The 12,504-nt window shown below is 46.2% G+C and overlaps 2 protein-coding genes across 3 annotated transcripts; one reads left to right on the top strand and one right to left on the bottom strand.

Moving 5' to 3' along the window:
• Positions 1 to 355: 355 nt before the first annotated feature.
• LOC124692665 (UDP-N-acetylglucosamine transporter UGNT1-like) lies at positions 356 to 5,441 on the top strand. Of its 2 annotated transcripts, XM_047226083.1 has the most exons (10): positions 358 to 729; positions 2,381 to 2,469; positions 3,055 to 3,103; positions 3,221 to 3,350; positions 3,746 to 3,876; positions 3,956 to 4,000; positions 4,091 to 4,188; positions 4,825 to 4,932; positions 5,013 to 5,069; positions 5,147 to 5,441. In XM_047226083.1, exons 1-10 carry the CDS (start codon positions 582 to 584, stop codon positions 5,219 to 5,221), a joined length of 930 nt encoding a protein of 309 aa, XP_047082039.1. In that variant the 5' UTR covers positions 358 to 581; the 3' UTR covers positions 5,222 to 5,441. The 2 variants fall into 2 exon arrangements, 1 of the variants encoding a protein (XP_047082039.1); XR_006999644.1 differs by having other exon boundaries at positions 356 to 729; positions 2,381 to 2,457; positions 2,945 to 3,103; positions 3,217 to 3,350; positions 4,091 to 4,932.
• A 755-nt stretch (positions 5,442 to 6,196) lies between these two features.
• Positions 6,197 to 8,333, bottom strand: LOC124687774 (cell surface glycoprotein 1-like). Its single transcript, XM_047221524.1, has 2 exons — positions 7,976 to 8,333; positions 6,197 to 6,620 (listed from the first exon to the last, which is right to left on the bottom strand). Exons 1-2 carry the CDS (start codon positions 8,174 to 8,176, stop codon positions 6,405 to 6,407), a joined length of 417 nt encoding a protein of 138 aa, XP_047077480.1. The 5' UTR covers positions 8,177 to 8,333; the 3' UTR covers positions 6,197 to 6,404.
• Between the last annotated feature and the right edge of the window lie 4,171 nt (positions 8,334 to 12,504).

Genomic DNA, 12,504 nt, shown 5'->3' with positions numbered 1-12,504 from the left:
GTGACACACAACGGCACCATATCCGACCTGTGGATCTCATCCCTTCCCTTGTCCAGGGATTTCTTTGTTTATAGTCGATGGAGCGCTAGTGGCATGTGGTGACATCGCACAGTTGAGGTTGAGGTTGAGGTTGAGATAAGCCTCCACCACCCCACCCGACCCCTGTTGGTGTTGCCCCCATGTTGCCTGGAACTGTGCTTTTGGGTGGGTTCAAATCTCATCTCATCCCGACGTGACCAACAACGCAGCATATAGAAAGCTATTAATTCTCAGAAAAGATGGCACGTTATTAAAGCTCGTAATTAGCGGGCGATCCCCGCTGGAGTATAAAAAGGCGGCCGCCGCGCTGGCCAGGGCCGCTGACAGCCAGTCGTCGCCGCCGGCAGAAGTTTCCCCTCACACACACGCCGCGGAGACCCAGTCGCCGATCGGGTGCCCAAGGCGAGTTCTCTGCCTCTTTCCCAAACGGCCACTTTCTCTTCCCCTTCCGCGCATCCGCACGACAAAATATCCTCCTCCTCCTCCTGAGCCCTGCCTCCTGCCTCGGCGCGGTCGCGGGCGGAGATCCGGGAGCGGGAGAGATGGCCAAGGGCGGAGGCGGAGGCGGGGCGGCGCTGCTCCCGGTTTCCGCGGACGCGGGGAAGGGCGACGGCGAGCCCGAGCTCTTCAAGGGCTCCGCCATGACCCGACGCGGCGCTGTCGCCGCGCTCTCCTACATGTCCTGCTCCGGTGAGTTCCCTCGATCCGCGCCTCTCTCGGGACGGTTTCCCTATACTGTTGTGGAATTGGCGCGCTGTATCTGTGTAATCGTTCACGGTTGTGGCGGGTTTTGTGAACGGGTAGCTTGTCATGCTGATTCTGTGCTAATCCTAGCTAACTCGCTTGCTTCCGTTGGGCGTTACATCCGTTATTATGCAGCTCCTTGGAGTTGGAGTTGGAGTCAGCGCTGCTTGGTTGTGGGCTTGTCTTGCAGCTCAGCCGAATTCCTTGCATAAACCTGTTTTAGTACTGCTAGGTCAGTTTCCACAAGTTATGTGCAATATACATGCTCCACAAACATTATCACCATAGGTATGCATCAGCGGAAACTGGTTGTTAAACTACATATTGAAGTTTTAGTGCTGGAACCGCTAAGGCGATGAAGTTGATTCGGGAGTTGCGTGATAATTGTCTGTGATGTGTCCTACGTGGCACCGATACGGATACGGAAATACGACATTTTGAAAAAAGCACGGATACGACGATACGGAAATACGGCAGTTTGTGAAACTGGTAGCTTGTCGTGCTGATTCTGAGCTCATCGTAGTAGCTAACTCGCTTGCTTCCGTTGGGCGTTACATCCGTTACGCAGCTTCTTAGAGGTGGGGATGGAGTCAGTGCTGCTTGGTTGTGGGCTTGTCTTGAAGCTCATCCGAATTTCTTGCATAAACCACTCTAGTACCACTAGTTCAATTGCCACAAGTTACACGCAAAAACACATACTGCACAAATATTATCACCATAGGTATGCATGAGCGAAAACTGGTTGTCAAACTACATATTAATGTTTTAGTGCTGGAACGGCTATCAATGGTGTCAAACAATTCGCTTGGAGTGAATATCACAATACCTGATCTGTCAATTGTAGACATAACGACATTGATTCGGGAATTAAATGATAATTGGCTGTGCCGTGTCATGTGGATAAGACCAGAGTATGTTGTTATTTTTCTTGCCATGTTTGGGGTGGCTCCTTTTAATGCTATTTACGAATTACAGCACGTGGTATGGTATTGTGATTTAGCACTAACTGCACGATGTCTCTATTAGGTGTTACACTCGGGTACTTGGGGATAGGTTAAGAGCTGCTCTTTGTTTACTTGTATCTCATTACATAGCAGAATTTTTACTACGAATCATTTTCATAGCACCTAAAAGGTATTCGGGATTTTCTTGTACTATTGAGGAATAATTTGAACACCCCGTTAAAATTTAGGCTTCAGTGAGAATTACTTTTCAATGCAACACAAACGTCTCCCAACGAACTTGAATTGTGGGCCTGCGTATCTGTCCAAATTGTTGTAATGGCATGACAGGACAGAGCAAATTCAGGTGGGCCCACTGACGACACACACGCAGAAGAAAAAAAACAGAATCTGGAAAATCCGTTGCCATTTAGGCAGAATTAATAAGCAAGCATATACACATGATTCGTTGCAAAACACAACTGGGAATGAAGATTCTCGATGATACTATTTCTTTGCATAGTTTTCTTTTCTCTTCGGAAGCATTACAAACCAGTTTCCACGCAGTAACTTCCCGATGACATTTTTGTTTCTCTTCTTTATGTTGTAGTAGTCTGGATTTCCCTTACTGATATTCTTTACTTTGCAATGTGCAGTTTTGCTGGTGATGTTTAATAAGGCAGCTCTATCTTCTTATAAGTTCCCTTGCGCGAACGTTATTACACTCCTTCAGGTACTTAATTCTGTTTGGACGTATTCTGGGAAATTTTGTAGTGTTAATGCCCTCTTCTCATTCTAGTTCATATGGTTAATTTGCTGAATTTTTGTGAATTCACTCAACAGAGTACATAAATGTTGCGTGCCCGCAATCTGTCTTATCAGTAGTAAACAAACACCAATGCTTAGCAACTACTCCCTCCGTTCCAAATTAATTGACGTAGATATTACATCCTATTCAAAAGGACAAGATATTCCAGCTTCTATGTACTGTCCAGTTCTTATTTTAGTTGAAGAATGTTCCCATTCTTATTCAGGATGCTGTGGTCAATGGACTCTGTTTTATTAACAGCCCCTAAAATATTGCAGTTATATAGTTATTATTAATGGTGTATCATGTCTTAAGTAACTTCTTTTAACTATAGGCCCTGTTGTCTCAACTTATTATCATATGATTTGTTTCCTCCTGTTTTCTTTTCTGACACCTAGTCAACATGGTGCAGATGGTGTGCTCAACATGCCTACTTTATGTTCTGAGACGGTTAAAGATTATTTCTTTCACAAATAGTGAACCATCAGTACCTTCTGATTCACTATTCTTCGTGCCGTTCAGAATATTGTTGCGTACTTCACCTCTTTCATTGTCTTACTTACTCTACATGGTATGCTAAATCCCTCGCACACAATTCCAGTGCTGATCTACAAATAGGAAATTGTATTACTATTTGCTGTTAATTCTGAATAATGTTTACCTTCTATGATGCTTTGTTAAAAGCTAGCTTCAATGGAATCTGTGCGTGGAGTAAATGTTCCTATGTATACAACTCTAAGGCGCACAACAGTAGCATTTACAATGATCATGGAGTATTTCTTGGCAAAGCAGAAGCACACCCCACCTATAATCGGCAGGTGAATGTCCAGATTTTTTTTTCTTCTTTTGTACTGTTTCAGTATAGTTATTACATAGCAGACAAACTTAGAATTGAATACATGTGCTTGCTAGCTACTATGGACCTCTTTTGTGCAATGAACTTTTCTCCCAGTCAGTGCCCACATGTACATTAATTCATTACTTCTATTTTTTGACTACCTGTTGATCGCTATTTTATCAATAACAGTAGAATCTGTCTGACGCTCTTATCGCTACCACACCCTGATTCTGTAGTCTGGAATAAGGATACTGGTTTAGCTTGCAATATGATGATCCTTTTGTTTATGCTGAACATTTTTCAGAACATAGTTGTGTTCTGATTTCTGAATGTGCCATTACTCCACTTTCTGGTTTCTAACCAACTGTTTATCAGTGTGGCCTTGATTGTATTCGGAGCGTTTATCGCTGGTGCTCGAGACTTATCGTTTGATGCTCGTGGGTATGCCATTGTCTTCGTCGCCAATATAACTACAGCTGTTTATCTTGCAACGATAAATCGTATTGGTAATGCGCATTTTTTGCCACACATATTTCCAATCCAAGTTGCATAATTTTCTAATCAGCACTTGTTTTGTTATTTTAGGAAAATCTAGTGGCCTGAATAGCTTTGGCCTGATGTGGTGCAATGGTATAATCTTAATTACCAGTACCAAACCAAGATTTAACCTTAATACTTCACGCGTCATAAAATTTACATAACTGTTTATCTGGATTTCAGGACTTGTTTGTGGACCTTGTGTACTGTTCTTGACGTATATTCAGGGTGACCTCAAGCGGACTGTTGAATTTCCGTACCTTTATTCTCCAGGGTTCCAGGTACATGAAATTGAAGAGCTAATTTTTATGTTACTCTCCTGCAGCACTTTTGGATGCACAAAAAACACACAATCTTGTTTTGTTCTTTATCGACTTCCCTGGAGATGCTTGTATCATTGTCATTTTGCGGGCTAATCAGTTACTGCTAAGGGTTGACCTTTGGCTGTGACTGTCGTGGGGCATCAGTTTGCAGCTTCCTATTATTTCTGCGATCATGTAATGAAGTATTGACTTGAGCCCAGAAATTAGTTTGGTTGCGCACATATATTGTTGCAGTTTAGCCAGTGACATGCTTACACTAGCTTAGGTCCTATGGCTGCTATGTTCACGTAGTACCACTTTCTAAGCCTCTTCTTAATTTCTATTTACTGCTAAAAGTTTATGATTCTGATAGGATTGCTCTTCTTGCGCAACATCTTAAATCTTGTGGGTTGCTGATGAATCTTACTCCTGACTTATATCCTTACCGTATGATTTTAGTTCATTACAGTTAATTTTTGACTTATCAGGATCCTTTTAGCAACGCTTGTGTGTTTATTTTGTATGCAAATTTTGTAAAGCGGTCTAGTTTACTTTTTTCCTCGGGATAGCTAGGGCCTATTTGTATCAATCGTTATGACATAATTCCATTTGTAGGTGGTCTTGCTATTTTCATGTATGCTAGCGTTTCTTCTAAACTACACCATCTTCTGGAACACAATCCTGAATTCTGCACTCACACAATCAATGTGTGGCAATTTGAAGGTATGATCTCTATCCAGTTCTTCCATGCTGCTCAACGCGCGAAATACTTTGAAATGTTCTTCATGATTGTATTCCTGCAGGATTTCTTTACTGTTGGACTTGGCTGGGCATTATTTGGTGGGCTTCCTTTTGATCTGGTGAGTTTGTTGCTCATTCTCCACTAGCTCTTTAATTCCTTTCATGAATGATGACCCATTTTTTCCCCTTATGGCAGCTTAACGTCATTGGCCAAGGGCTTGGATTCTTTGGCTCTGGCATGTATGCCTACTGCAAGATCAAAGGAAAGTAGATATTAACATCCACCGGATCAAAGTGAAGTAGATACTGATATTGGCAGTATGGCTTAACCGAAGTAGTGTTCATCATGCTGTTTGCTCCCTGCCTATGGGAGAGAAATTTTGTAGGTTTTCATGTGTGTGCATTTATGGACTCCAGTTGTCCTGGGTAGAACATGAATGAACAGCCATTAACTGGCCAAGGAAATAGAATACAACAAGATTTCAGCATTTTGCGCCATCGCTGAGCCTCTTTACTATTGTACCTAAACATAAGCGTAATTCCCCTCCATAAAAAATATAGGTGACAGTCACAATTATCAAGTAATAGCCTGAAATGAGTCCCCTGGATGCTCTAATTATTCTGTGTTGTGTGTTCTCTTCCCAAAGAGTAGCATTGAGTACTATTTGAACAACTAAATAAAATGTACAAAGATATCTGTTTGTAGGCACCGTGGTGTTCCATCTCAAAAAGGAAGAATGAGATAACCTGAAACGAATGAAACAATAACGACTGCCATTTCTAGAGGAGCAACGAATTGTAAAACGATTTTGTTGACAATTATTTTTGCACTTTTTGTTTGGCTCAGGCCTTGTACTCTAACGAGTCTTCTACGAAATATATTATGGCACGAGCTTTGAGAAAAACATGAAACGAAACAACTGCCATTTTTAACAGAAGTTTGGAGTGGACGGATGATATATGTATCATGCATGTAGTTAAAAAAACATATATTCCCTGACTACGTCACCAATGGCATCACCAAGAGGTGGTGGTTCTCAAGGATTTATTATCTCAGCGTTGGTGAAACATATTACTCCGTATATCAGAATTCATGAGAAGTTTATCTTATGTGTTATTCTAGCTGCAGTTTAACGGAAACACAAGAGGTGCAAGTTTAGCTGATATTATGATAGTTAAAATAGCTCACGACGATCTTCTAGCACCCTAGAGCATCGGAGCAGCATCAGCTTAAGGAACATAGCTATTGAACACGCAACAGCTTATTGTATAATATACCCAATTCAAACTGATACCAGTGGAACAAAACTTTCATAGCTTCAGAAAAGCTCAAAGGTCTTTGCAGAACAAACGTATGTCTAGAGCCTATATAAGCCGACAGAACTAACATTTCCGAACTTAGCTCAAACCCCACAAATTCTGCTTCTATCTACCACGACCCACCTCATCCAAAATTACTCAGTAGGCTTGTCTGGGTCATCTTCCTCAGGATCTTCCTTGTCAGGATCATCCTCCTGTGGTTCTTCTTGAGGTTGTGCTTCCTCCTCTTCTTCTTCCTCATCATCATCCAAAGGATCATCAGCTGGTAATGGATGGGGCAATGGTGTTTTCATAGGGCTGAACTTTGGGAAGATGTCAGGTCTCCTCCCGGGCTTAGGTTTCTCCCATTCCTGCAAATGTTCAATAGATGGTGGGCATCAGATTCAATGGTAGCACAAAAGAAGAATGGTTGATGGAACAATATTCTCTAAACAATTATTAACTAGTATATTGATGTTGTTCTCAAAGAACTTTGCTAAATGATATTCGTACATGACAATAGACAGTGGCAATCTTGATAGAACAAAATATTAGTAGAAACACAGCACAAATATTATAGCAGCTTATAACCATGATGACTGCCGCAGGATAGCTCAGCAAGTCAGCGTAACAGTAAATATAGTTATGTTTCAATATATGCAGCAGTCACAACCCACAGATGGAGCACAACTGCAGGCAAAAATACAAGACAACCTGAACATAATTTGTCCTTCGTATTAAGACAACTCAAAAGTGCCCCTAGTCCTAGCATTCTATCAATTTAGCATGATCATGATCTTTCCTTACTTGTACCCTAAAGGACTAGTGCATCCACAGTACCCTAGGGTCTATTTATTCGTTTTTGAAACAAGCAAAACAGCAACAACCTCTTAGGTCAGTAGGCCATATGCTTCATAACTTGCTTGTAAGAAATCAAAATTAGTAGCATCATCACATCAAGACAAGAGCTGGAAAATGGAAAGTTTCTGCAGAAAATGATGTGATAGAACATTAGAGCTCTAATAACTGTGACTGACTGATTGTTGTACACACAACACGACTGAAAGACAAGAATTCAGGTACCAGAATATTTAGCAAATGTGCATATTTGTTGTGGGACGATTTTGACATTTGAACCTCAGTTAATTTGCACAACAAGTAACAAATCTGGTCAACAACCTGCCAACCTAGGTGGAAACCTCCAAAGCACCTTTTGCCTTACACGCTCTTTGTATGATTGTTTCAGTGCACGGAGCACCATATACAGGACAATCTCTAACGCACGAACCAGATATCATTGCTTCAACTCCAGCAACTCAGTTTCGCAACTAAAAATGTAAGGATGCGACGGTGGTGTCACCATAACACAGCTCCGTCCTAAAGGCAGTCAGTTAAGTATATAGCATATGTTTTCTAATTGGGGAATCTTCTTTAAATGGAACAACTAAGCCAACACTCGTACAAATTGCAAGAAGGATGGAACAAGGATACCATGTTTTCTCATACAGAACTGTAGCTAAACTCGTAAAGTAGGCGCGAACGATTAAACCGGGATGTCACTAGCCCAATATCTACTAAGAACCTTCCTAACACCCACAGGCACAAACCAACTTGCATCAGAAATGGTCATGTCCAATCACAACCGGAGAATTTAGTTCTCAACCAGAGGATAAGTTCAGCATGGGAGGACTACTAAAACGACAAGGGGAACAGGAAGAGGAATTACGATGGGGAAATCGAGGGGCGAGCGCCGCGTAATCTTCTCCTCGTCGGGGGCCACGCACACGACAAGCGCGTCCCACCTGCGGCGCCTCCTCGACGGGACCGCCGCCCGCGCGACGCACACGCCTCCGGATGCTGCGGAGGCGGAGACGCCGAGGGCGCCGGGCGCCGCCGGCGGCGGCACGAGGCACCAGGCGGACGACATGGGGAGAGCTCAAGGGAGCTTGAGGGTAAGGCAGTTCAGGATTAGGGCTCTCCTGGGTGGAGGCCGGAGAGGAGTGGAGAAGTCGGGATGGAATTCGGGTTTCCCCACTTTGGCGTGCTCTACCGGCGGAGCCGTCCTTCGGTTGATAAGAAGACCGGTCCCGAGTAGAGCTGAGAATTGAGATGGTGGAGAAATGTGTCGACTTGATGGAGTCTGCAGACATGTGCGCTAATAGGCCGCGGCCATTTAGGCCCAGTTCTTTTGAGCTTAGGCTTGTGCATAAGCCGTCATGGTCCGAGCTGTCCAGAGAAACCGTTGTGAGAATAAGCCTCTAAAACACTGCACCCCAGTTCTTTTTGGCTTCTACTATCATAGCTTATTGTCTAAGTTATTTGACAAAAAGTCTATAATGCCCTGGAGATGAATTTGTGCTGTGATAAACTACTAAATATTCTCACAATGTTCTATGTATCCATCTGTTGATTATATATGTAAAGTGCTGGCCATAAACAAAGAACAACAGAATTCATATATTTACACATGCCTTTACATGCTGGGCATATATGAACACCCGAGTTTACATGCTGATACGCAGTACCTACTACAAATCTGTAGTCTTTTGCTAATTTCTATCACGATTCCATGCATCTAGTACTATTGAACAGGACCGTACCAGGACATAGCTACTGCTAATGAACAAATCTGAGAGAAACAGAGGCAAAAAGAAAGAAGTTCCTTTGCCGTCCGTGTAGTACAGGCAGCAGGCGAGGCTGGCCCTTGAGCAGGCGACGGTTGACGTGGTCCGCGGCGGGAGAAGCAGGCCGGCCGGAGGAGGAACGCCGGTGGATGGCCGCAGCGGTCGGCGAGCTCGAGGTCGGCTCGATCCAGGCCGGCGAGATGGGGAGACCGTGCGGCCTATCCTCCCTCCATGGAACGGAACGGGGCCGCCGCGGAGAAGGCTTTGGCGGCGGTCCGGGAGATGGGGAGGCAGCAGCGCGGGGAGGCGGCGGCCGGAGTGGTCAGAGGTGGCGGCGGTATGAGGAACCCTATCGTGAGAGGAGGAAAGACGAGCGTGAGAGCGGACCGTACGGGTTATTTGTCCAGAGAAAAAACGTTTCGGTCCTGCCTAGGCAACGCGGTGGCATTTGCATGTAAATACTGCGAGGAATTGGGGCAACACCAAAAACCGATTCGGTGGCAGCTCGGGAAGCTGTGGAAAGCTGGGGTCTAGTAGCTTTCCCAAATCGTGAATGAATCGTGGGAAACGGCTGTCCGAAAAAACGGCTTAAAATCGAGTTCTTTTCAGCTTAAGCTTATCTGGACCTCTAAGCCGTTCAAAAGCTCTAAAAGAACTGGGCCTTAGTCAGGAGCTCCTGAGCCCACGCGGAAGACGCTGGCCTGGATATGAGGGGATGGACCGAAGCCATGGGCAGACAGGAGCTTCCGAGCCCACGCCAAAGATGCGGCCTCGCTATGAGTTGTGTAGGACGAGACGCCACTGTTTTCCGTAAAAAAATAACAAAAAAAATCGAAGATGCCGCCATCGCCCAATAACACGCTGAATCATGGTTTTTTAAATGTAAGGCTCCAAAGTTCGATTTTTAAATTAACAAAACCTTCAATGGGTCAATATTAGACAAGGTTCTCTGTGCCACACAACACCACACCACACACTACGGCCAAAAGATACAAGGGAGCACTCTGAGAAGCTTACAACATCACAAGCATACACCTTGCAGAAGCGAATACCACCGCTCCACGGCACCAAGGACACCAAACCAACGAGGCACGATGAGTCACTGCCAGAAGCAGAGAGGAAGTCTTGAGCGAGGAGAAGAACCCGGGACAAAGAGCACCAAACCTTCGTGTTCTCATGCCGAAGAGGGCCCCTACCCCCTCGCCATGGCTTGGAGGCGTCAAACCATCGGACATGAGAGAAGCTCACCCGAGAGCTGGAGAAGAGTTGGGCTCGAGAGCCAAGGACCTCCTGGAGCACGACCACCATGACAAGAAGAGCACACCTCACCGGCCCCACTACCCCGCCGTTGAACAATCTAGAGCAGCAGGAAAGCCACCAGACACAACAGCAGATCACGGGCAGTGGTCATCGAGGCTCAAAGCACCCACCTTCGACTCCCCACCCAAACCACACATATCCCCAGGCGATGCCTCCAAGGAGGTCACGGCGCAGCACATCGACGCCGCCCAATCGAGGGATTTTGGACTTTCGTCCGGGAGATGTGTCGGGGGTGGAAAGAGTGGTTGCAGCGTCGCCTCCAAGGAGGAACCCGGCACCCGAGGGCGTCGACAACGCCGGGCCGGACCAGCCAGCCTAGGGTTTCCCCTGACCCCAATCACCTACCAGCACCCCATTGCCAGAGCCGGCGGCAGCGCCACCAACAGCCGGAGCGGACGGGGGAGAGGGGCGGGAGCACATACCACAGATCTTGACGCATAGGACCGCACCGCCGTCGACACCCACTGCCGCCTCACCTCCCGCGAGGTCGAGGACCACCACCAGAGCTGCCTGCCACGACGCCAGCCGCAGGGCCCCATAGCCACACCGTCAAAGGCCGCCGCCTCGGATCCCGTGCCCCCACCGGAGAAGCCGCCGGAGAAACCGCCTGTGAAGGGGAGGTCCGTCAAGCCGCCGCCACGATCTTGGCAAGCCCCACGCGGGTTTCCTCCATCGATCAGCCGCGGGAGGAGCGAGGGCTCATATTCCCGTCGCCCCCTTCACCGGCGACGCGGCCTTCGACCGGCGTCACCTCTGGGGGCGACGAGGAGGGGAGGGGGAGGAGGTATGGTTGCGGCGTGGTAGGTTTTCGCCCCCTCGGTCGCCTGGAGGGGGCGACGCGAGGGGAACAACCCACAACCAACATCTAAAATGTGGTAAGTGAATCATGGGTTCCACCCAGAGACAACACCTCGAGGGAAGAGAACGACGGCCGAAGACTCGGCTGGCGCCGGCACCAACACCAGTCAGGCTGAACTTTCGTCCAAAATGTCGTACATCCAATCCACCAACCCACGGAGAACATATAGCCAACTCTAGCCGTGAGAACTGGTGCAACACCTTGTCGTCGCCGTCGTCGTAGTTCTGTGGTCAACCACCACCGCGGCATGAATCAACAGACGCACCACACATCCAGATGAGCGGCGCGCACACACACACATCGTGCCCACTATCACAGCGACGACGCAGCAAGCCAGCATCCCCGACTGACGGGGTGCCATTGCGGTAGAAGGTTACAACATGTGCAATCTAGATCAGGCCGCGCCTTCACTCTATCTAAACCACCATGCCGATCCCTTGTCGTTGCTCCATCCCCGTAGGGCCTCCGCACCCGCAGACATGCGCTCCGACTCCCCACAATCCGCCGATGCGTTGCCTCCCCACGCATAGAGGCTCCGCTAGGTGCGCCTCCTAGCCCTCCACCTTTGGTGGCGGGCACCTCCACCACTACCGGAGCTTCTGCGCAAGCGACCCGAGAGGGTGGAGGAAGTATGTTTTGTTTCTTAATGTGCTTCTTCATGTTTTGTTTGGTTTAGTTTGTGCTCGCTCAGTTTCCAGCCATGATGGCTTTGAACTTGGGATGTCTGATCCTTTTACTTTTTCCATCTATTTTGTGCATATTTCGTTCCCTAAGCTCTTGTTTGGCACTAGAGTTTTTGTAAGGATTATTGGGGATAATTTTTTAGAGAATTGAGTGAAACACCTACCTTCACTCACTCTCCACAAAATCCCATCCCCAATCTACTAGGTACCGGTAAAGCATTGGGAATTAAGAAAAATACACCAACATTTAGAAAAGGTAAGGATACGCGAAGATTAAACTTGCTCAATACTCTAGTACCAAACATCATTTTAGCAATAAAATATTATTTGATACTAGAGTTTTTGTGAATATTAGTAGAAATAATCCCCACCCAAACCTGAAATTCCCACATACTTCTAAGTATTTGCATAACTGCTCTAGCAATATCAGTCTACGTACGTCACCCTAGTAGTAGGAGGCCGTTTTGTTCTCTTTGTATTTTTTTATAATAAAAGGCATAATGCCCGACTTTCAATTAATAAACCCCGTTCTCTTTGTACTTTTTTGAAACTTTCACACTACAAGAAAAGTTGCCATGGCCGTGGAACACGCACAACACAACCCAAGTGGCGCTGAAGCAGGTGAGGTTGTCAATCTCAGGAAACTAACCGTAACAAAGGATTAGCAAGTATTGTGTGGAAGATGATTGTTTGCGAGGAGAAAGCAGAGTAAAAACAATGTGCAATGATTTGTATTTCAGTATTAAAGAGATGAATGGGGTCAGCGGTT

This window comes from Lolium rigidum, chromosome 2, assembly GCF_022539505.1.
Source record: "Lolium rigidum isolate FL_2022 chromosome 2, APGP_CSIRO_Lrig_0.1, whole genome shotgun sequence".
Lineage (NCBI taxonomy): Eukaryota > Viridiplantae > Streptophyta > Magnoliopsida > Poales > Poaceae > Lolium > Lolium rigidum.
This window is presented reverse-complemented; position numbering and strand designations above follow the sequence as displayed.

Bases quoted from the DNA above. Each gene is read 5' to 3' on its own strand.
- LOC124692665 (XM_047226083.1), top strand. From the start codon at position 582: ATGGCCAAGGGCGGAGGCGGAGGCGGGGCGGCGCTGCTCCCGGTTTCC. The intron at 2,470-3,054 runs GTTTGGACGTAT...CGTGCCGTTCAG, and splicing joins TCCTTCAGGTACTTAATTCT to AATATTGTTGCGTACTTCAC. The intron at 3,104-3,220 runs GTATGCTAAATC...GTTAAAAGCTAG, and splicing joins TGTCTTACTTACTCTACATG to CTTCAATGGAATCTGTGCGT.
- LOC124687774 (XM_047221524.1), bottom strand. From the start codon at position 8,176: ATGTCGTCCGCCTGGTGCCTCGTGCCGCCGCCGGCGGCGCCCGGCGCC. The intron at 6,621-7,975 runs GTAATTCCTCTT...GAACATTTGCAG, and splicing joins CGCCCCTCGATTTCCCCATC to GAATGGGAGAAACCTAAGCC.